Genomic DNA, 24,790 nt, shown 5'->3' on the forward strand with positions numbered 1-24,790 from the left:
AAATAAATAGAAAATATGATCATATAAACAGGAAACAGAAAAGTAAGTTTGGGGTACAACAGGTAACCAGGATTAATTTTACTAAGCAAAGGACAATCTATAGGCAACTCCTACAGCATCCTAGACTACCCCAAAATCGTTACATTTTTAGATAACATTCTAGCCACCTAAGAGTATTGTGTTTAAAATATGATATTTTACAGACTTTGGCACCTGCAGAAAATAATCCTAAACTAGAAAAATATTTACATTTTCACATTTCAGAAAACAGATGAAATGTGTTCAAACTGATAGATCACGATCTACACAAGTGCTATCAACTCTAAAGTGCAGGTCACCATGCTCAGCTAGAACACATCTCATTTGTTCCCACGCCTCTCAACTAAGGCTTCCTGCTATTTCCTGGACTCATAACCACTCATCTTCAGTGGTCACCAGGAGTTAAGAGGCTCCTGGTGGAAGGAGTGCTGAGCATATAATCAACCATTATATGAATCAGACTCTTGAATCAGACTTACCTGGATTCAAATCTCACTTATACCAGCTGCGTAGTACTTATACCAGATAAGCCATGTAGCCTTGTAAAGTCAGTTTCCTCTTCTGTGATGGTTATCAGTACCTATAAAAGAGCGCTAGTCCCAGATTTAAAAGTAATGTATATAAAAACACGTAGGAAGCGTCTTATAAATGGTGTCCATAGAGGTGGCCTCTTAAGATTAAGGCAATATAATGAAACATCTACCTTTATAGAAGCTCCTAAGTTTCCCTTTCTCTCCAAGAAAGAAAAGGAGCCTTTGTGCTTCTAGTTATTCCCTAACTCCTGCATTTTCTTTTGCTAATCTATGTCAATTTTTGTGGACAGTTATGTTTTAGGTATTTATATACCTATTTCTTTTGCCAATTATTATCAATACAAGTACATATGATTTTCACAGTTGTCAGTGTCTGAAAAAACAACATAATTAAATCTAATAAAATAACATTTTTCTAGCCCTGACTGGTTTGGCTCAGTGGATAGAGCATCGGCCTGCGGACTGAAGGGTCCCAGGTTCAATTCCAGTCAAGGACATGTACCTTGGTTGCGGGCACATCCCCAGTAGGAGGTATGCAGGAGGCAGCTGATCGATGTTTCTAACTATCCCTCTCCCTTCCTCGCTGTAAAAAATCAATAAAATATATTTTTAAAAAATAAATAACACTTTCTAATGCTGCTTATTTAAATTATATTAAATACTTATATTGAATCCTAGCATTGATATTTCATGAAGTAGCTTCAATCTCAGTTTTAAGCTACTTCATGAAAAAAACTCTGTGATTCAATATGAGTATTTTAGTGCATTAATCTTCAGAAATATTTCTTTCTAAAGATTAATGGACTAAAATATTTAAACCAAGCATATTAAAGATAGGACTATTTATAGAGTTTACCTGAAAGAATTGTAGTTTTAGGCATGGGAGGTAACAGAAATGTTACCTCTAATATTCTCTTTTTTTGAGGGAAGAAGTTATGAAAGAGAAGTCAATCTCTGGGATGATTTTGATATGCCTAATAAGCTAGTCTATCTGGGCTCACAAGTGATTTTGGAATTAACAAATACGTGTCTATATTGGCGATTGGAAGGAGATATATGGGCTCCATTAGGATGATACTGCTTATATAATCTTGATTCTTGACAAGTAAGAAACATTTCTAATTTGTATTGGTTTTTCTGAACTGTCTGATTGAACTCTAGAAGGTAAGCAGGACCCCCAGAGTCTTTAAAAATAGATTTATTTCCTTTGGAAGAAATGTATCTTCCTTATATTTTTGGATATCTTAGATTCATCTTTCTCTTTGACCGTGTAAACATAGAATAAGCTCTTAAAAGAACTATTTTATTTTCCTTTCAAATTCCTCCTCCTGCATAGCTAAATGCATAAACCCTAGCTTGCTTTAGTGACTTCTAAGTGAGACTGCAGCCTTGTCATTTTTTCTTTACTGAGTTGTTCTGAGGAAGAAAATTTAAATTGATTATTGTCTTATCCAGTTCCTTGATGGTACTTTACCATACCCAGGTCCAATAAAATATTGATGAAGTGGTAACACTGAAGACCATCTCATGATTCAGAAACTCAAAACTGTAAAAAGCTTTTGTCTCATAACAATATTTAGAAGGACAACTCAATAGGTTAGGGGAAAGAGATTGACATGCAAGTATCCATCACATTTTATTGAACAAATTAAAATAGATTTAATCTTTAATGTGTGTCCCTAGAACAGAATTTACTGGATATAATTGTTGATTATATGCTCAGCAGATTGGCTAGTTACTTTAGGCAGATGCTTGATGCATATTAATTTGGATTCCATGTTGATTATAACTATCTTTAGTTTACAATGTAGCCTCCACTTAGCACAGTCTTGTAACGATAAGGATGTTCACTTGAAATGTAACTGCTGGCAATTCTGTAGAGGACAGGATGGCTTCGTGGAGCCCTGAACTACAGTAGGAATCTGGATTCTAACATTCAGCAGACCACATGGCCTTGGACCAGTCGTTTAAGTCTCATAATCATGCCGGGCACATCTGCCGCATAGGAATATGGTGTGAATCCAGGGAGCAAAAGCATTATCATGGGGAACCACAAAGGGGATAGCTTCTTAAACACATTTCCAAAGTAGCACCTTACTAACAATTGTTTGAAGGCAAATGTTAATTGGTGGTTCAAAACACTTTAGGAAATTAAAAAACTGATATTTCCAAGTGTTGGCAATGATGTGGAGCAACTAGAATTTTCATACATTGCTGGTGAGAATAATAAAATGCTACAATCACTTTGGATATTGGCTTGGTGGTTTTTTTAAAATTAAATATGCATTTACAGTATGATCCAGTGATCACCACAATTCCACTCCTAGGTGTTTACATAAGAGAAGTGAAAACACAGGACACACAAAGGCTTGTTTATAACAGCTTCATTCATAAAAGCTCCAAACTAGAAATAACCCAAATGTACCTCAACTGATGAATGGGGTAAACAAGTTATATCATAGATTTAGATATAGATATATACTATACATACCATCTTACATAATAAAAAGGTAATATTTAAATTACCATCACTCCGCTACGCCCATGATTGGGCCAGCGGGTGACACAGGGGGCGGGACTCTGGGTGGCTGGGGTGGTGATTGGGCCGGCAGGACGCTGAGCTCGCGTTGCCAGCGGCGTCGCGAGCTCAGCGTCTGCGCCATGGCTGTGCTGCGGCACAGACAGGCCTCCGGGGCAGCGAGCCGGTGTTTTGGAGGTTTGGAGGCGGCGCGGCTCCCCCGGGAGGAGTCTGGCGGCAGTTGGGCCGCAGGAGCATGTGGCGGTGGCCCCAGCCTTCCTGGGCGGGAGGCAAAGGCAAGACCCTGGCCTGGGCTCCGGCCGCAGGAGGACCACGCCCCCGCCCCGCCTCGCCCTAGGGGCCCAGGGACTTCGGAGCTGCCGACCAGCGGACAGACAGCTTACACGTGCATGATTAAATCATGCACTGGGCTTCTAGTTCAGCAATAAAAAAGGAATGAGCTACTGATATATGCAACAAAATGGGTGGATCTCAAAAATAGTATCCAAGCAAAAGAAGCCAGGTACAAAAAAAAGTACATCCTGAATTACTCCATTTCTAGATTCATGTCAAACAAGTCCATAGGCAGAAAGCAGAGCAGTGGTTTTCTCGGCTGGGAGTTCAGGGAAAACTGGTTGCAAAGGGAATTAGGAAATTTTGTGGAATAATAGGGAGGTTCTATATCTTGCTTATGATGGTGGTTCCGCGGGTGTATATCTTTGACAAATTCATCAAACTGTATGCTTGAAATGGATTGTATTTTATTATGTGTAAATTATATCTCAATAAAGTTCAGTGAAAGGAATGAACACACACACACACACACACACACACACACACACATATTGGGAAAGCAATGGCAAATGTGACATTGTAACATTTCAGGCTCTCACATCCTGAGGTGTCAAAGATTGGTGACTGTTTTGTCGTTGGCTATCGCATCAAAGTTCAGAGCCTGATCTGATTCTACTCCCAGGCTGACTTCCTTTCATGAAAACCTTCCTACCCCTCTGTGAGTGTGATGATGGCCATGAAAGCACTTTGCAAGCCAAAAAGCGCTGTGTCCAGTTAACGGAGGTGGCAGGTGGCCACTGCTGAGGCCTCTCCTGCGCCTGCTCAGGGTCCCGGGCTGCCTTTGTGTCAGCTTTCTAGGAGGGCAAGGCACGGATCAAGAGATGCCTCCCAGGCCTTAGTTTCCTGGCACCCGCACTCACTTCCTTTCCTCTCTCCTTCCTCTCCTCAGCGGAGCTCTCCTCACCCCTCAGAACAACAGTCCTTTCATAACCTGTGAAGGAGTCATGAATAAATGGACATTAAAACAGAGTTCCTGAAGTCACACAAAATTTTTTAAATTAAGTAAATTCTTGCTTGTGGCATTGTGCCTAAGAGCTTGAGCCCAGGGTCAGAGGTCATATGTCCAGGGACCAGCTCCCCCACACCTACCGGATGTACCTACAACACCTCTAACCTCTCAGTGCCTCCGCTTTCTTGTTTATAAAAAAGCCGTCAAAATACTAACCCGCACCCTGGCCGGTGTTCTCAGTGGTTAGAGTGTCCGCCTGCACACTGAAGGGCAGCAGGTTCCATCCCTGGTCCTGGTCAGGACGAGTGTGGGAGGCAACTCACCCATATGTCTCTCTCACATTGATGTTTCTCACTCTCTGTCTCTCCTTCTCTCTCTCTCTCTCTCTCTTTCTCTTTCTCTCTCTCTCACCCCCTCCCTCCCTCCCTCCCACTCTCTCTTAAAAATCAATGGGAAAAAATATCCTCAAGTGAGGATTAACAAAAAAAATTTTCAGGCTGACATGAGAATTAAATGAGAGAGTGCATGAAAGTCCTAAATGGAGTGCTGGCGGAGAGTAGGAAAGTGACCGGTAAGATCTACAAATGTTAATAGGTATTTTTGTCTGACTGTCCCAATTTCTCAATTTTCCATAAGATATTAGAGAGCCTTTTTCCTGGCTCCACAGGAATACACCCAGACTCTTTGGTCTGGGAGAGCAGAAAGTTCTCATATTCACTCAGCCATATTAAATTGGGAATTGCCTAAAAATACCAGTTACCTAAGACAAATCGCTGGACACAGCCAGACCTTTATAATTGAGTTTTGCATTCCAAGTTGATTGTAAGCATTATAGTTCATCTACATGTACTTGCGAAGCTGGTCAAATGTGGTGTAATTGTTTGAACAGGCAGAAAGACTTCTGCTATACACGGTGTTGAAGAAATGTAGAAAATTGGGTGCTCCAGTGAGCCAAGTAGGGGATTAATAATATATTCAGAATTACTAATAAAATGCCTGTCAAGCAAGCAGCAACATATTACATACCAAAAAAAAAAAAAAATCCTGCCTGCTGTGTAGGAGGATGTTCGTTCTTCCTAAGAAGTACATATTCTTGGAAATAAAATGATTCAACCCCAGATGAAACTTCTGGTCCCTAGCATTTTTCTCCTAATTTTTCATTCATTTGTGTGTTTTTTACATCCTCCCGTGTAGCTCCACCAACCCTCCCAGACGTCAGTGGGTCAAGCAGCCTCCCAAGGCAATCTTCTGCACCTGGCTCACAGCCAAGCATCCATGTCTCAAAGCCCTGTCCAGCAGGCTTCTTCTTCCTCCTCCTCGTCCTCCTCTTCTTCAGCTTTGAGCGTGGGCCAGTTAGTCAGCAGTAAGTATCCTTTCTGGCTCAGTTCAGTCATAATGGCCTCCTTGTTATCTGTTTGCAATGCTTTCCTCTCTCCTCTCTTCTCTCCTCTCCTCTCTTTTCCTCTCCTCTCGTCTCTTCTCTCTTTCTCTCATACTCTACCTTCCTCTCTCTTTTTTATTATCTCAACCTTGAAGAGGGATTTTCTGGCCCTGCTAAGCCAATATTTCCATGAAGTCCATGCCGTGGGCCAGATGGTTCCTTTGGGATGCAGGCCCCCGAAGCACACCTCCTCCATAAGTACCTGTAGGGACTGGTCTCCATTTCAAGTGCTTTCTGATGTGCTGAGTCAGTCCTGCCACTTCAGAAGGGAGAAACTGATCAGCTTGCAGGGCATGAGCCGTATAGCTCAGAACTGAAATAACCAACAGCAGGCACTCAGCCCACAGGTCAAAATGCTTTTCTGTGTGTTTGAAGTCTCCTGCCATTCTATTTGTAGGTGTCAGAGGAAATAAAAGAGAGCGTGCCTGTGGGTGGGTAGCTGTGTGTGCACAATGAGCTGCCTCCAGTGGCATGTGGGGGAAGCTGATGGGCTAGATCCATCGCTGGACTTACAGGCGTTACATATTTTGAGCATGTTACTTGGTTAATTCCCTTATGTCTCAAAACCCGACTACAGAATGAATAGCACATGCAGTGTATTCTGATGAATAATAGTACATGGAGTGATTTCTCAAACTACTGTTTGAGCCTTCATTTGTAGAATTTCCAAGGCGCTTTCAATATTTTACTCATTTTAATACTCACAAGGCATTGTAAATCCTCCTTTTTAGATATTGAACCTAGCATCAAGTAGAACCTGGAAACTGCAACCCTTTTGACCATCTTATGTCAGAGGAACCAGACTCAGTCTTAGTTGAGAGACCCTGACACCCTGAATGACCAATATAATGGGTGACAAAGCCAGGATGATAACCCAAGACTCTGAGTCAATGGGTTGTATATATTCCATACACCACAGCTGCTATAAAAGAGTGAATGCTTACACATGAGTTTTAGCCAGTGAAATCTGAATGGTAAAATATATCAAATCGCCTCAATATCTTTGAATATTTTTAAAAGCCTGGGCCCATGCCTTATCATTAAAACATAAAATCTTTTCTCTGAGCCAATTTGAAGAGGAAAACTAGACATCTTGCGTATTAGGAAATATATCATCAAGCATGAAATATGCAGTTAAAATTCTTTTGTCCAAGGTTAAATTCACCTAATCTGCACCTAGGCTAATGTGGGGAGCCCTAACCCCATACTTCAGATGTAGTTGTCATGTAGGTTAAATTACAGGGAAAACAAAGGTTCAGCCAACCTAAACAGAAAAAAGAAAAACACAGAGACATTTATTGAGCACTATGTGTATACCGGGGAACTGATTACAAAGAAATACAGAGAACAAAGCAAAATGAATGCTATGATCAACATATGTATAGGGACGATGAAGATATAGTAGATGGTTATCTCAGTTTTAGAAGCTGAGATAGAATGGAAGGACTTGCTATAGTAGTTAATCCTTAAATTGAGTTCAGATGGTAAATGGAGCAACAAATCCCTCCAAAAAGCAAGGTCATAGCTGAAACTATGGTCGAAACCCTGGTTAATGAACAGCCCCATATCATAGTCAAAGGGTTGAACAACCTCTCATTGTTCCAGATGAACTGTAGTGGGCAAATCATACAAAAATCTTCCCCACTCCAAGCAAAAGAATGCAGAATTAATGTGTTAGCAATGATAATGGGATCTTCATGTGCAAAGAACACCACATCTGGGCTCAGAATTACCAGAAATGCACATTCGTTAGGACATCTGCACAATGCCTGTTCACAGAACCTACACAGCTTGCCCTATGTTAAACCTTGATCAGGCTCTACAGTCGTCAGAGGTGAATATACTTTCTATAAGCAGAGCTTTTGGAAAGTCTAGAAGAGTCAAACAATTGTTTTGAAATATGTCCCAAATTGGGTTGATTTACACGGTACTGTTTAAATATAGGTAGATTTTGAATTTTTTATTCTTTGCTGGGTTTGGTTTTTCAGTACACTCGTCTTGAATCCCTGATCTATAAACTTGATTCTTAGACAACAAAGGGCTCATCGTCAATACCAGAAAAACCAAAACTATAAAGTGAACCTAAAGGTGAATGGCGACAGCTTGTGGCACAGAGGAACCCCTGGTTCACATAATCATAATTCACAACATTTTCCACAACCCAATGAAGTCACCATATTGCAAGTAAGCTATTCTCCCAAATTGCATTGTATGCTCCCAAATGGTTTCTTATTTCTCAGAAATATTTGGTAAATTTGTCCATTATTTGCTGTGAGAATAGCACTAAAAAGCAGATGGATGTTTACATAAGGCAGTTAATTCATGCGTGGCAGCTTTTTTAAAGATGGATATTTCTCCTATAACAATCCCACAAGCAGAGGTTATAGAAGGGTGATATTGAGAGGTGGTGATTATTCAACAACCCATTTAACAACCCCTTACACGGATGCCCAGGCTAACAGTTGGAAGGAGTTAGATTTTAAAAACTAAACAAAACATCAGTCCTGAGTACTCATTTGGGACATTTTTCAAGTTCAGTATTGGCCCAGTGACCACACACCCGGGTTCTACAGAGCGGGTTTGCTTTCACACCATTTGCATTTAGCGCCCATAAAAATCTTGTTGCTTTTCAGCCCATGCATTCCAGATTAATCTGGGAAACATCATCACTATATTACAAGTCACTGCCGATTTTCAATGCCAGTTCATTCTAAACCTCCAGGTCAGTTAGACCCCATATAGGTTGGTCTTCTGGCTCCTCTAACAAGGGAGAGATTCAGAGTGGACCCTGGCAGTCATTGCTAGTGCTTTCTGGCCCTGTAATTAATATATTGGGCTGACTTAATCTGGAGCAAACTTCTATAAAAGGTGCCACTTCCTCTTCAGTGCAGAGAAACCCCAGACTAGGTGGTCCTAGAGCTGATTGGAGGTGCTGAATCCACCCTGTGCACGCATGAGGGCTCCCTCTGAGGTCCCCATCAGTATGGCCTCAGATTCAACCTTAAAACTGATACAACCTCCCAGAGCCAGGAGAATGAATGACAGAAAGCCAGATTGACGTATCCCAGGGTGGAATGTCAACCTCTGAGCTAATTTGAGAGCTGAGGTGACATTCGGAGGGCTTCCACTTACAAGGCTTCATTTTTTATTTTCATTTCCCTGCTCAATCAGAAAAGCATACGGAGGTGGGCAAATGTAGATCTACAGTTGTGTGTATGCAAAACACAAGAGTTTATTCTTGTATTTTTGTCATCATAAACTGCCTTTTGCCCACCCCTTTATCCCTTTAAAGAACTGTTCAAACAGCAGGGGAAAAAAAAACCTCAAGAGTTTAAGACAGAAACTTTGGGATCAGAAAAGAAAAGGTAGCAACAACTTTTTTAATTAATTCAAAACATCTTATAGACACCATCTAATGAACTCTCGCAATGTGCGAAGAGAAGTTACACATGTGGTGATCAGGGTAAAACTAACATTTGTCCGTGGATGGGCCCCTTCTTTCCAGGGGTGAACCCCTTCTTTGCATGGTGAGACTTTTGTGGTCTTGAGACCTATGGATCAAAACCATAATAAGACATTTTGCCATCTGATGTTACGGGTAAGAGCACTAACATAAAGAAAGCCAGGCCGCTCATCTCCAGCAATCAACGAATTATACAATGTGATACTGATTTCTCCTCCCTGGGCCTTTGTCCAATACACCATCACCCTGTTTCAATTTCCCAAGGAAATCTATCTTATCAGTTACATAAGTAGAACCAGGAAAAAGACAAGAGTGGGAAACGTGTGAGAGGAGGAAGAAGGAATTCTGTCTCCGGTGTAATAAATGCCTGTGTGGGGCCTTGTGGAAGCCATTGGGCTCAGTGAGACAGGCGCCCACCTCTGTGAGCCTTAGAGTCAAGTTCGATAGCAACACTGCTCAGTGCGCCGGGGGGTAAGAGTCCATAGCTTTCTTTCCAACGCTGATTGTTGTCAGTGATCTGGCAAAAGGCAACCTGCACAATCACACACACACAGATTTAGTTCCTGTTCTCAAGGAACTAGGAAGGAGACAAATGATAAAAGCAGCAGGGAAAGAGAGAGAAATAAGGTTGAATGAATTTACATAAAATTCAGCCCAAGTCAAAAACCGGCCTGGTACTGCATGGCTAATTCTGGTGGCAGTGCAGGCCCTGGGACTGGAGTAGATGAGGGACATCCTTCCAGATTCAAGACCCACCCCTCACCTGCTGGAGGACTCAATTGATTCCCATTGATCTAGAGATGGGCCTCATGAAAGCACAACTTCACTTCCCACACAGGCTACTTAGCTTTGCTCAGCAACAAACTCTCTCCCCAACTCCAGACTACACACTGCTCACCCCAGCCCACTGGCACCCAGATGTTTGCCACTTGCTGTATACAGTGCAGGTTGGGGTGGGGAAGAGCAAGGACTGGGTGCCTAACCAGGAGCCCCTCCCTTCTGGCCCACCAGTCTTACACAAGTGGTAGAGCAAGTTCTCTGTGGAGTGGAACCTGGTGAATAAAAATGGCAAAAGGATTCAAAAAAGACAGTGACATGCGGAAGGTGCCATGCCCAGACTTGGTCATGACAGAGCCACAGAGAAGGCCTCTGTCTGTGCGGACCGTGGATCTGCTGCATCAGAATCCCCTGTGGTACGTGTTAAAAATGCACATCCCTGGACCCCAGGTAACTCTCACACCAGCCAAATTAAGTCAACCACCTTCCTACAAACCACACTGTCACAAGGAAAGTCTCTGGCTTCCATTCTCTCACCCTCGGTTTTGAAGCTACACTACCCACGCTTGCAAGTCTGCCAAGCCCCTCTGTCTGCTCTCATGGAGAGAGGCCAGGCCCCTCTTTCACTGGGCCATTTCTTACAAGTGTCCCTCTCTGTTCTAACCAGAGTGTTTCCATGATTATTTTACTACTAAAGGCCTGGTGCACAAAAATGCATGCACTTGGCGGGGGGTGGGGGAGTCCTTCAGCTCGGCCTGCATCCTCTCATAGTCTGGGATCCCTCGGGGGATGTCCAACTAGTCGGACATCCTTAGTGCTGCTGCGGAGGCGGAAGAGGCTCCCGCCACTGCTGCTACACTGGCCAGCCATAAGCCAGCTTCTGGCTGAGCGGTGCTCCCCCTGTGAAAGTGCACTGACCACCAGGGGGCAGCTCCTGCATTGAGTGTCTGCCCCCTGGTGATCAGTGCGCGTCATAGCGACCAGTTGTTCCTGGTCGTTCCGCTGTTAGGGTCAATTTGCATATTATCCTTTTATTATATAGGATAGTCCTCCCATCCCCACACCCAACCCCATAAGGAAACTTTTACACTTTTTTTTATCATAATTGCCCTCCTTCCCCCATGAAATGTTAATACCACAGATATACTGCACCCCTGTTCTGTGTATATACTGTGGCCTTTTGGGGGCCAGAACCATTGTGCTATCTAAGACTTTTCCACCTTCCCCACCACCACACAGCACCAGTCTCGCCTTGGCAATGCAAAATGGGCTCAGCAAGGCAGCAGGTCTGAGAAGGGCTTGGAGAGGAGGAGGAGGAGGAGAAGGAGGGGAGGCAGCCAGAGTCGGTTCCAGCTAACTGGTTGTTCCCAAGTTCAAATGTAGCCCTGGTGCAGCCAAATCTTCTAACGTTTCAAAAGAACATGAAAAATCTAGATTTTTCTTTAGAAACTTCCCAGTGTTTAAATGTTGCAAGTAATTAAACAAATGTGTAAGTATCATAAAAGCTGAGTTTTATTTGCTGAAAAGTTGCTCGCTTTTAGCTTCTGATCTAGGAATCGTTTAAAGTAAGAAATTAGAGGAGGGATTCAAGGCTGTTGTGTGTGGATGAGACCTCCCAGAATCCCTAGCAAACCCTTCAAGCTGCGCCAGGCTGCTGTGCTGGTGGGATTTAATCCAGTCCTAGAAAAATTGGCTCTTGGGATGCAAATATTTCTTTCTTTTCATGATAACAAGAGTGTCTAGACCCCTGAGCCCAGAAGGATACTATAGTCCACCGCAATCCTTAGACAAGTACTCAAAGTTATTGAAATGGATGGGTTATTGTGCAGACAGAGGAAGAGAAAAACTTTTCACCTGCATCCTAGGAACGAGCTGAAGAACAATGGAATCGGCAGGCAGGGAGAATGGCTTCGCTCCAGGCGGGATCCAGCCGCACTTTGAAATCTTCCACCATCCCCAACCCATGCTGTCTCCAGCTTGGTGTGTGCTTTCATTTATCCAGGGATCAGTAGCCAGGGGAGGGGAGTTTCATTCTCCAGCTGTTGTGTCATTTCCCTTGGTAAGTCCTTAATTGACCGAGTTATCTGGCACCAAAGGAGCCTTCCCGCAGTAGGCAGTTTTTATGATGTGCCCTTTCCAGGGACAAAGACGGCAGGGCCCGCACACTGCCTTGTTGGGGTGGGATATATTATCCTCACAGCTTCATCATAAGCATGCTCTTTTGAAGGGTTAATGCGAACATAAGAAATTAGGCAATTTTGCCATCTGTTAGCCTGGCTGCATTGGTGACTGAGTGAAGGAAAAATACAAAATGCTATTTTCCTCAAGGGCAATTTTTACCACTCGAGATTCCAATCAAGACATTTCAAATTGAAACCTTGCCCATCTTATATTTTTGCACAATATTTGGACACATTTATGTTGCCTCCCCCCATAGCAGGTGCCTTCCTGCCCTGGCTATTTGTTAAGCCCTAAGGAAGACGCTCTTGTATTGTGGAAGTGGCAGTGTGAGCAACCTATGGTTTTATCTGGGATACGAACATCTTGAAGGATAACTTGTGGAGGTGCTGAGGATGGGGGCTTGGGTACCTCGCCTGGGAGACAGAGGGAACATCATGCAATGTTTGTTTCCCCACGGCTCTGTTTGAAAGAGGACCGTTTTCCCATAAGCCATAATAAACAGATATTATTCGGATGTATGCTGACATATTGATCCTATTTTTAAAAACATCTCTACAGATCCCCAAACGGCAGCGGGTGAGGTGGATGGGGTTAATCTGGAGGAGATCCGAGAATTTGCCAAAGCTTTTAAAATCCGGCGCCTGTCCCTGGGCCTGACCCAGACTCAGGTGGGACAGGCTCTCAGTGCCACAGAGGGCCCGGCGTACAGCCAGTCAGCCATCTGCAGGTAACCCGCGCCTGCATGCTTCACCTCTCCTGGCCGGCCTGGGCCTCCTTTGACCTTTCAGCTCGGCTTTTCTTCTTCGGGTGGGCAAAGCTGGAGGGGTCCAGGGTGGGAACAAAGTTTGGGGTGGCTCTATGTTGAAATTGGTGGTATCGCTGGAAATGAAGGTGCTGACACAGACTTGCAGGCCAAGGCTTGATAACCCCTGTCAACTCACAAATAACCTCCAAGGCGGCCTCCTGGCAAATACCCTGTCCCACCCTCCTCCCAGGCTGACAGCCGCCTCCTGTCTGCAGGTGGGTGTGGTGTGCAAATGGAAAGCTGCCAGTCCCCGTGGGTGCTAATGCTCCCACCATTTCTGTTAAGGGATGGCTGTCAGGATTTCCCAAGAAAACTCACCTTAAGACAAATTAACTCTCCTTCTCAGATATAAGTTTAAAAGCACATTTTTAAAAAGAAGCACCTGCTTTACATGGCTCCAAAAAGGGGTAATGAAAATCTGGCCTCATGTGGCCCACCCCCCCGAAAAAAAATTTTTTTAAATAAATAAAGGACAGAATCCAGCCTTGGTTGTGTTCAAGTTGACCTGGGTCAAGCCGCCCGAAGCAGCCCCGCGCGTGCATGTGTGTGTTGCACTAACCCGCTGTTTATGCATGAGGCAAGAAAGGCACTTCGGTAAGAGCTTTTTCCTCTTGGGCAATGCCTTCCGAGTCCTCCTCCATCAGGAAAAGCCAAGAAACCAACTCTAAACTCATTTAAGTGGATTTTGTTCTTGGTGATCCATGAAATGCTGCCTTTTTATCTGCTCTTTATACTTTTAATGTATTCCCCAAAGGACGGAAGTGTACTTTTCCTGCAGTTTGAGACTAAGGTTATAAATAACATCAGTATGGGGTAGTAGCTTGCAGCTTACATTTTGCTCAATGATTTTCCATAAAACCCATTGATTGTTGTTAAATACAAAAAGCTCCATAGGATCCTCTCACTTCTATGGCCTCCCCTACTGTTTTTTCTTATAAGATACCTCCCTGTAGAAAATAACCTTTATTCAGTCTACACAAGGAGACCGCTGCTGGGAAATTTGTTTCAAGGCTTGTATATGTTATTCCAAACAATATGTACAGAAACGTCAACACTAACAAGCAGCATCCATGATACGAACACTGTTGCTCCCTGTTGGGAAACATTAATTTTGGATCATCTTGACAGCCTTGTGATAAAGGCAGCCACGGGTTTTTAAGTTGTTGCCAATTTGCTATTGTTACTAAAGTCCTCTTTGGCTTATTTTTAGTCCTAAAATCTGATTTTCTTTTTATAGGTTTAAGTGCCATCTAATGTTTTCACTGACATAGGGAGTGTTTCTTGCGCATTCCCAATCAAATATGTTGATGTCTAAAGTCTTCCCCAGGGGAGGCCAAAAAGCTATGGCTGAAATGAAAAGAGACTTGGGAATTCATTGTATAAAAGAATATGTCAATGCCTTGACTCTTTGGCCTTTCTGTAGCTTCTGGTATTTCAGTGAGGTAATTTTACGAGCTCACTACCATGAAGAAAAAAAAAAAAAGTCTTGAAAGAAACCAAAATCTGACATAGAAACTCAAGTTCATTCAAAGGTGAAAAGGAATCTGCATTTGAGCCTGCACACCCAGGTTCACTTCTCCCTTCTTTGCTGCAGGGACTCCCAGGTGCTGTTTTGATAAGTTCCTCCTAATTAGAGACACAGAGGAAAAAACACCACCAATATGACTGGACGCCCCTATCATAGGCTTTCTCCCTGTGCCATGGCGCTGTGAAGAGTTTGAGCTTTAGGACTTTTATAGTGAATGATGGTAAAATGTGTTATGTGGCAATTAACAGGACAATGAGAGGGCTGGGGAAGCTTGCCACAAGTGATGAGCTCATTAAATGACATTAAATTCATTAAATTCATTTTCATTGAAAGCAAAATGTACTCCTTCCCTCTATGACCAGGACTTTGAAGTTGCATTTTATTTTTATAAAATAAACCAATAACTCCTTGAACTATGCTTGGAAGTGAGTGCTATAAGAATTGCATTGAAATGTGATACTGTTTGCTCTATTTATCACAACATAAGATATCTAAGATGCAGCTCCAAAAATAAGATCATGGCACATAAAGGAAGCTTATCCTTTTGTGTCCTTTCGCAAGCCTCCTTACAGAACATACTCTGACTGACTAAAGCAGGTTCGTTTTGGCTCCATGAAAACAGACTATTGTAATAAGATGCACTCTGCCATCCGACGGTTATTTTTCAACAGCTCTGGACTTTAAAAGAGAGAGGAGAATTCTGTGTGCCCAAAGTTGTCGGATTAGAGGGTCGTGAATTTGGATTTAGAATAAACAAACAAACAAACAAGAGGAACTGCATTTTTTTTTGTATTTCATTGAAAATGAGCATAACTTTTATACCAAGATGTTAAAGCACTCTACATAATTTTGTCCAGGATGCTCCCTATTTTTTAGTCAGTGTGGCAAAGAGTTGCTGATGGCAATTGATGTACAGAAGGCCTCATTTACAGAAAATGGTATCATTCAAGTACAGGTTGCAGATATCACACACGAAACCCAGCTTGATGCAAAAGTTCACTGACGCTGGGCAGGGTTTGGAGGGCACGAGGTGGCCGGAGCACATCCGGGGAGGGGTGTTCACGGTAATTACAGTGTGTCCAGCTGTTTGAGTCCAGCAGTAAAGTAGCAACAGGACATGTTTGACCTGAAAAAGGAACATGTTGTTGACATACATATGGTGAAAATTGTTTGTTACCAGAGGGTTGGCGTGGAAGACAGAGACAGAGTGAGAGAAAGGGGAGAGAGAGAGATTACAATGAGACACAGAGATGAAAAAGAGAGCTGTGAAAGAAACTGGCCCTCGTTGCCATCACTAACTGTTATAAGAGATATTCCTATAGTCCGATGAATGGGGGAATTAAGGAAAACATTAAAATGAATCGTTTTAAATGGAAGAATGTGAGAGCTGTTGTCTTTGATGTCACTTTCTGGTGTTAATTTCTACCTTGGAGTTCTGAAGACTGGGGAAATGGTGTGGTGTGATTAAAATAAAAGCTTGTATCTCGAAAGCTTACCGGAAAAAGATCTAGGAGTGGTTTTGGTTCTATTGTGAAGGCTCGTGCGTCGCCCTGTCTCCACCTTCCCCCGCCCTGGTCTGTGTCCGCGCGCATTTGGGCTGCATGCACTGGCATGAGGCATGCGGGGGGGTGGGTGCTGGCTTGAGCGGGCACAGCTACCTTGCAGCTGGCTGATAATCTGGAGTGGATTCGCTCTGCCAATCAATCAGGCAGGCAGGCAGGAGGCCCACCCTGGCAGAGGACTCAGTTTAAGACTGTTCTTTCTCAATTTTCCCCCCAGACACACCATCCTGAGAAGCCACTTTTTCCTACCACAGGAAGCCCAAGAGAACACTATAGCTAGCAGTCTGACAGCCAAACTGAACCCTGGCCTTTTGTATCCTGCCAGGTTTGAAAAGCTGGACATCACCCCTAAAAGTGCCCAGAAGATCAAGCCGGTGCTTGAGCGGTGGATGGCTGAGGCTGAGGCCCGCCATCGAGCAGGTATGCAGAACCTGACCGAGTTTATTGGGAGTGAACCGTCCAAAAAGCGCAAGCGGCGCACCTCCTTCACACCCCAGGCCCTTGAGATCCTCAATGCCCACTTTGAGAAGAACACACACCCCTCCGGGCAGGAAATGACCGAAATTGCCGAAAAGCTGAACTATGACCGGGAGGTAGTTAGAGTTTGGTTCTGCAATAAGAGGCAAGCCCTGAAGAACACAATTAAACGCTTAAAACAGCACGAGCCTGCCACAGCTGTCCCCCTGGAGCCCTTAACAGACTCTCTGGAAGAAAACTCCTAAAGGGACGCCCACCCAGAATCAGAAGCAAACTCCACAGAAACGAAGCTCCATCCTTGGGACTCCACCAACAGACAAAGAAACAAACAAATTACATAACAAATTAAAAATAAAATTTTAAAATAGCCCTCGTCATCCTCCTTATAAGTAAAAGACTAAGAAACCTACCAAGTGGACAGAGTGGTTTATATGGGTCCATTGGTTTTCCAAAAAAGAAGAATTTGTTTTTGAACATTTTTAAACAAGGAATGCACCACACTGCAGGTGTGTGTGGTAAGCTAGTTCCCTCCCCCACCTGTCTCCCCACAGCCCGTTTTTTAATGGACTAAAAGCGAACCAAATAACCACATACTTTTTTCTGCATAGTATGAAAATGTGAACACATTTTAAGGAAAAAGAAAAACAAAACTAAACCAAAAAAAAAACAAACACACACACACACACACACAAGAAATACCAACAAACAAAAACTTTGATCTGTTCAAAGCGAAGACAAGCCTGCCACCTGGAGGAAGGATGGCCTGCTTTCAGGTTCTAAGTGCTGATTCACTACGAAACCTATTAACCAAAGTCATTGCCAATGCGATCGTCAGTCTGCTCTTCTCTGCGTGTCAAGTTGTGTTACAAATTTTCACATTTGTACTTCCTGGAAAACTGGGAAGCTGGTTTCTCCCATCTTTCCCATCTGTTGTCACCTATGGAGTGGGTGCCATTGGTGAAGCCATTCTGTGAGGCTCACGATTTGCTTTTACTTTGTCTGGACAGGGTTCTTTTTTCTCTTCTTTTCTCTTTTTTGTTGTTGTTGTTTTTGGAAAAGGGGCCATCCTGGATTGTGTGCCAAAGCATTTTGTTGCTTTCTTCTCACTATGACTTGTGGGTTTGAGAAAAGAAAATGGAGCTTGCACTTCTGTTTTCCCCTCCATCTTCCATCTCCCTCATACGTGGCCTCCAATCTGCTGGAAGGCCACGGAGTGTGAACAGTGTCTCTTCCACTCAGATCCTAGTGACATGCAGGAGAGACTCCAGAATAACTAGGGCTTTGCTCGATGAACTGTCAACAATGGCATAAGCTGTCACTGTGCTCACTGTCCACACCAGAGCTTGGGATTTTTTCTCAGTCTGCTGGCCACGTACATGGAGAGCTGATCAAAACTAATTTTGTAATATAAACAAACATAAGCTGCACATTTGGTTCAATACTTACATCTATGTTATGCTTCTGTGCAAAGCAATTTCTCTCAGAAGTCTGATAGCCAAAGAAATGTCTCGAGATTTCAGTCATAATACACACATAGCATGCACAGACCCACATAAACACACACAAAGAAAACGGGCCAAAAAGAAAGATAGAGTGACTGGATCTTTAAAGGCCATCACGTATCCTGTAAATCCCATCTTTTCTGCTACTTCTTTCATTCCAATAACAATGGCAGACTTTTTTCCGGGGGGTGGGGGGAGTGGTCACTTATTCTTGGAATATATAAATGGAGCAGAAAGTTGGCAGACAAATTTAAACCACTGGAATGGGGCTCTGGGTTCTTGAGGGGAAAAGAAGTTTTAATGATGAAGTGCCTCCTCTCAAAGGAAAAATACAGAGTGGCTTATCTACCATGTCAGAATAGCCTTCACTATTAAAACTTAGGGATTATTTCATTTTTCAAAATAAGTTACTCAAAAGATCTGTGGGCCAAAATAACCTAATAAGCCAGAAGGAAAAGCAAGATGGGAGGATGGCTGTGCAGTTGAGCACTTGAACCCTGTGGTTGGTATTTTCTACAAGTATAGGCAAAAGGTGTTCTGTTAAAGGAGCAGGGAAAAAGAAAAACCATCCACATGCCTGCTGTTAAAATGTAAATATTCCTGAATAATTAATGAATAAGCATGCTCATGTACTCTCTACAAGTAAATTGTAAAAGAAAAAAGAGAAAGCCCACCTCAAGTTGCCCAACTGATGAGAAATGCCATGTTCCCTCCCTGATGAGGGTTTGAGTCTCTTCTGGTAGCCCCTTTGCTGGTTGTGTAAATGCAATGGTATAATTGCCCCCCCCCCACCACCACCGATGATTCATGAAGCAATCAGGACATCACCAGCAAGGAAACTCTGAAAGAAAAAGCCTGGAAGAGGAAGTGATCACTTGCAAAGGTGTTTCCATTTTGCCAGTCTGATACTAATTGGACCACAGCTGACTTGATCTTCAATGGCAATCACATCGTGGCACCCGTTTCGCCACCTCCGAAACTGTACAAATACCAACAACCCAGACATCCAAACGTGTATGGATTAAACAGATTATGTATTCTCCCAAGACCTGCTCCAAATTTCACCAAGAAAAGCTCCCAAAGAAAAGTTAACAAGATAACAGAATGCTCAGTGTTTAAACATGTGCTAGCAGCAGTGACATAAGGCCTGCTCAGTTTCAAGATCTATAACTGGGAGGGTACAACTAGGACAGTGAAGATATAAAATAAAAGTAGTCTTCCAAAATGGAATATAAAAGAAATATATTTATCCCACAGTCGTAAACCCATTCATTTTTTTATAGTTTTATAATTTTGTATTGTTTTATAAATTATTTATAAGGTGTTGTAATGCTTCTTATATTGATTTTTTACAGATAAATTTTTTGCTACAAGGCATAAAAAGGTGCCTGAACAGATTCTTAAGAATATCAATTATATTGTGTATATAAGTCTTCGGAACCACACCTATTGCTTAATTTTATTATGACATTTCTTATTTTCACTTGTAAACAACTTCATAGGCCAATAGCATTTAAGTGTTTTATATGTTTTCATGAACTGAAGGTAAAGGTTGCCACTAACAAAAAATAAAAGCCACTTTGGGCATATGTGATTGTATTTCAAGCTTCAATATTTTTCTTTCATATTTTTAAATTACTGTCATCTTCATTTTCTCTATTGTTTGATGAAAAAGAGAAACGACTGGTGTTATATTTTACACTTGTTTTGTGGGAGTTTTTTTCAACCAGAAAACATTTTGAACAGTTGAGAGTTTTAATTGCATTGCAAGGTTTTGGTTTCACTATTGTAATCACATAAATCACATTCAAGTGTGTGTGTGCGCACACACACACAAACACACACACACACCAAAAGAGAAAACAAAAAGGCAAAAGGAGCTAGGAAAAAAAACAAACAAACAAGTAGAGGCGTATCAAAGAACTCAAGCTATAACCAAAAAGAAATTGCGAAATGCCTTTGCTCATCTTCTCTATGCTGGACCAAAGCTCAATATTTGTAGGTATATGCACATTGTATAGATATGGCTAAATGTTGCTGACAATCTCGCAATACTAAACTGTTCCTATTTTAAGAAAATAAAAAAAGTACAAACTGTTCATCAATGTTTTACCTCAGCACTCTACTTGTACCAGTTAATGACCAAGCTTAAACAAATGGAGAAAAGGAAATTGATTTTCATTTAAATGTTTGACTGTAAAATCTGTTTGGATAACATTTTGTAATGAGCTTTTTTGTCATGTGATTTGTTTGTCTTCAACTTGAAAGTACGTGAGGCACATTTGTTTAATTGTTGTTAAGAGAGTGATTTTTTTTTTGTCCTACGTGCTATGATCTAGACTGGTCACCAGGGTCCCTGACGAGGCACCACGAAGGAGCCGCCTCCCCTGCCTGGAGCAGGCAGAGGCTGGAGGACAAGGAAAACAGACTGGGTTGTTTTGAAAAATCATCATGATGAGAAGTTGACATGATGGACTTGTGACCAAGAAGCCAAACTGGATATTTAAAAGCTCCTTATTTGCTCTAACATTGAAACCAAAGCTGATTTATCTGCACAGGTTGCTTAACGTTTAAAAAAAAAAACTGACAAAACTGTACTTAATCTAGAGCAATATCTGTATGGTCAGTAAAGCTGCACTTTGTGTATTTCTTAACAGCTTCAGATCTGTCACTTTTAATTTGTACCATAAAAAAATAAAGAATTGTTTGACATGAGCTTCTAGGCTAACTGTGTCTTAACCCCATATATGTCATTTACATTGTAAGTATGTAAGTATGAATATGTTACAACCCCAGATGTTAAGGAAAGGAAAGGGTTAATGTGATTACTTTAAACGAAATACTATATGAATTAGGACTCCTTTGGTTGCAAGTAACAGAAATCCAACTTGGTTACCCAAAAAGAAACTATGTTGTTTGACTTGACTGGGGAGTCTGATTGTGGACCACAAGACCAGCTGGATACAGTGGTTCCAAAGATGCCATCAGCCTGTCCTGCTTGGCTTCTTTCTCAAAGACCCCAGACGTTGTCATACATCTGTCTCTAAACTAAGCTCTGCATTGGGGGATTGAATAGGCCATTCAGGATCACAGGCCCAGCCCTGTCTGTGGGATAGGGTAAGGGGCCTCATGATAACAACCGTGCGGACCACAGGGGTGAAGGAGGACGTCTCAATGAAAAGTCAGAAGACGAGGAACAAGTAGGCAGACAAACCCAGAGCCATCGCAGTCTGCTACTAAGACCCAGCTGTGTGCCAGGTGTTATTGAGAACTCTGCTGGGAAAGAGGTTTTGCTACTCTTTGCACTGCCTGTCATCACATATTCTGGGAGATTTCGAATGTAAAACATGCTCCTGCTTGAAGTTTAATGTGGATGGGAGGGGTGAGTTAATGTTGCTGGATAATTTGCTAATTCAAAAGTGAATTAGCTTTTGCTAAAAATACCAATAAAATTTTTGTGGATTATGTGGATCATAATCTTCATACTTTTAGTGAGCTTTAGCAAATATTTCTTATACTATCTAGAGACCCATATATCAACTTCATGCTATGATTGATAAGAAGTGCTTTGGAGCAAGCAACGGGACCAAAAATCTGAGTGCCCATACATTATAAACGGTCAAGGAAAGTGGCCGGGAAGCTCCCAGGCTGACTTTAAGAGGAGCACAAAGATGCTGATGCTTCTACTTTCATGGGTGGAGAAAGGCAAAATCAAGTCATTTTCAAGCTTTCTTTCCATCTAAAGTACTCAAAATATTCTGGGTGAAGGTACTGCCTATGATACATATTATTACCCTAAAATATCTTCTTTTAAAAAGATAGCCATCAGCCCTGGCAGGTGTGACTCGGTTGGTTGGAGTGTCATCCTGTGCCGAAGGTCTGGGTTCAGTTCCCAGGCAGGGCACATGCCTGAGCTGTGAGCTAGATCCCCAGTGGGGGCGTGTGTGGGAGGTGACCTATCCATGTGTCTCTCCCACATCGATATTTCTCTCTCTCGCTCTCTCTCCCTCTACCTCCCTCCCTTCTTCCCTCTCTGAGATCAATTTAAAAAATAAAAATAATTTTAAAAGATACCCATTATTTGCCGAAACCGGTTTGACTCAGTGAATAGAGCGTCGGCCTGCGGACTCAAGGGTCCTAGGTTCGATTCCGGTCAAGGGCATGTACCTTGGTTGCGGGCACATCCCCAGTAGGGGGTGTGCAAGAGGCAGCTGATCGATGTTTCTCTCTCATCAATGTTTCTAACTCTCTATCCCTCTCTCTTCCTCTCTGTAAAAAATCAATAAAAATATAAAAGATAGCCATTATTCGATTAGTTTCATATTCCATAAATATTTGCTAAGCATTTTATATGTGCCAGAAATTTTTATGTGTTAGGGACCCAGAAATAAAATTTAAAAAATCCTTGCCTTCAAAAAACTCATATTCATTGTGCAAAAACCAGTAATATTTCCCCAGAAATTAAAATTATCTCATGTTTCTGGTACTACAACATTTCACAAATAAAATCAATTTCTGAATTAAAATGATGAAAAGCAATTCTGAGGCTGACATCGAAACAGTAAATGAATGGTTAGAAGTAGCCTAGGTGTACAAGTCAATCAGCAGTATCTGTTTTAAATGATTCCAAAAGCCATTCCAATAATAATTTTCCACTAAGCCAACCATATACACATAATCTATTTAATGGCGAGTATAGAGAGACAATGGTTAATAAGTTTAGTCAAAAAAAAATCTATGGTTGGGAAGAGTTCAAAAGCAATCAGTCACAAAGTAGATGAGACCAGCTCCTTACTAACCCAAGCAGGTCTGGGCTCCTCATCCATTGTCCAAGCAAACAGCACCTCTGACCCATTTGGCTTATCTGCTGTGCCATGAGGAAAGTCCTGGTCAGGGGAAGAAGGCATCTGAAGAGGTTTCTAGTGTATTGAATGAAAATCTATCTAAACATATGCTTCTCTTCTCCCTAGACTTTCTACTTCTCTCTTTTTTCTTTTTCTTTTTCTTTCCCCCTTTTAAATTTTATTTTTCAATTCCAGTTTAAAGTCAATATTATTTTATATTAATTTTAGGTGTACAGCACAGTGATTAGACAATCATATACTTTACAAAGTGGTCCTCCCAATATTTCAAATACCTACCTGGCACCATACAGTTATTATATTACTGACTATATTCCCTCTACTGTGCTTTACATCCCTGGGACTATTTTGTGATTACCAACTTGTACTTCTTTTTTTGTTGTTGTTTGCTTAATTTATTTTTATTGTTGAGACTATTACAGAAGGCCCCTATTCCCCCCGCCTTTGCCTCTCTCAACCCAGCTCCTGCCCCACCCAAGGCCTTCAACGGCATTATTGTCTGTGTCCATAGGCTATGCATATATTCATTTAAGTTCTTTACTTAATCTCCTCCACCCTCCCTCCCCACTTTTCTCTGAGATCTGTCAGTCTGTTCCATGCTTCCATGTCTCTGAACCTATTTTGTTCATCAGTTTATTTTGCTCATTAGATTCCACATATGATTGAGATCATGGGATATTTGTTTTTCTCTGACTGGCCTATTTTGCTTAGCATAATAATCTCCAGGTCCATCCATGTTGTCTCAAAGAGTAAGAGATCCTTCTTTTGTATACCTGCATAACATCCCAGCTTTTTTACCCACTCATCTACTAATGGGCACTTGAGCTGTTTACTAGAGCTAGAAAAATTATAATAGAAAGATAGATTGAATGTTCTAAAAATTAATTTGGTTTCAGAAGGAATAAATACCCAGAACCAAATATAAGGCTCCTAGGACCACCTTCTTTCCTTAATGATGGTTTGTTTGGTGATCCTGTCACCTCAAGGATCTCTCACATTGAGCTGTAAGTCAAGATAAAACCACAGAACAGTCACATGAACTGCTGTTGTCATATTTTCACCTCATAAAATTAATTTATGTTTTTAATCCAAATGCAGGATTTTGTATGCATTCCTGTTTAATTTCATCTCGTTAGTTTGGGCTCACATCCCAGTCCACCAAGGTGTTTCTCGTATTGATTTAGTCACTTAATAAAATATCTGCTTGCTCTCAAAATCGAAGGCCAACATTTTGCAGCTCCTAAGTGGATATCTTCATCACACATTAAAGAAATCATCTATAACTTTCTTAGATTAAAAAGGAAGACTTATTGAGAGGGAACTAGGACCTCAGAGAATTGAAATGTGTCCAGAAAACCAGGCTAAGAAAATGTGTAGGAACTGTCTTTTGAGGACTAAGAAGCAGGAAGGACAATTATTTTTTCAGTAGAAATAATCTATCTAAGCTACTTCAGCTACCACCTGCAGACACCATTGCCATTGCCCATGACATGATGCTGCCTCCATCCTGAATGAACATGAAAATCCCTTTGTCTTATTTGGATTTGCTAAACAGAGTATCTAATTAGCCAAGACTCTGCACCTGCCTCAAAGCCAGGGCGTGGGGAGAGAAAAGTCTTGGGCCTTTTACCATCAGTAGCAAGAGAGTGGATTCCAGCCACAACATCATGAAAGCCACACACAGTGGGGATTACCCCCAATACAGCAGCTAGAATTGGACATTGGAAAGGCAAAAAATATGAAAGTTCACCATAAATGTGATATTTTATTTTTAAAAAGTGTTTTGGGATAGCATAAAG

General features: G+C 42.0%; 1 protein-coding gene across 1 annotated transcript in view; it reads left to right on the top strand.

Moving 5' to 3' along the window:
* The window catches only part of POU6F2 (POU class 6 homeobox 2), a gene marked incomplete at both ends in the record, with an annotated part of 425,667 nt that extends 408,795 nt beyond the window's left edge, over positions 1 to 16,872 (top strand). Inside the window, 3 exons of the mRNA XM_079786518.1 lie at positions 5,588 to 5,756; positions 12,814 to 12,982; positions 16,368 to 16,872. Coding sequence (XP_079642644.1) covers positions 5,588 to 5,756; positions 12,814 to 12,982; positions 16,368 to 16,872 — 843 coding nt within the window. The remainder of the gene's footprint in view (positions 1 to 5,587; positions 5,757 to 12,813; positions 12,983 to 16,367) is intronic.
* Positions 16,873 to 24,790: the final 7,918 nt, after the last annotated feature.

Source organism: Cnephaeus nilssonii (genome assembly GCF_951640355.1).
Source record: "Cnephaeus nilssonii genome assembly, chromosome: 12".
Lineage (NCBI taxonomy): Eukaryota > Metazoa > Chordata > Mammalia > Chiroptera > Vespertilionidae > Cnephaeus > Cnephaeus nilssonii.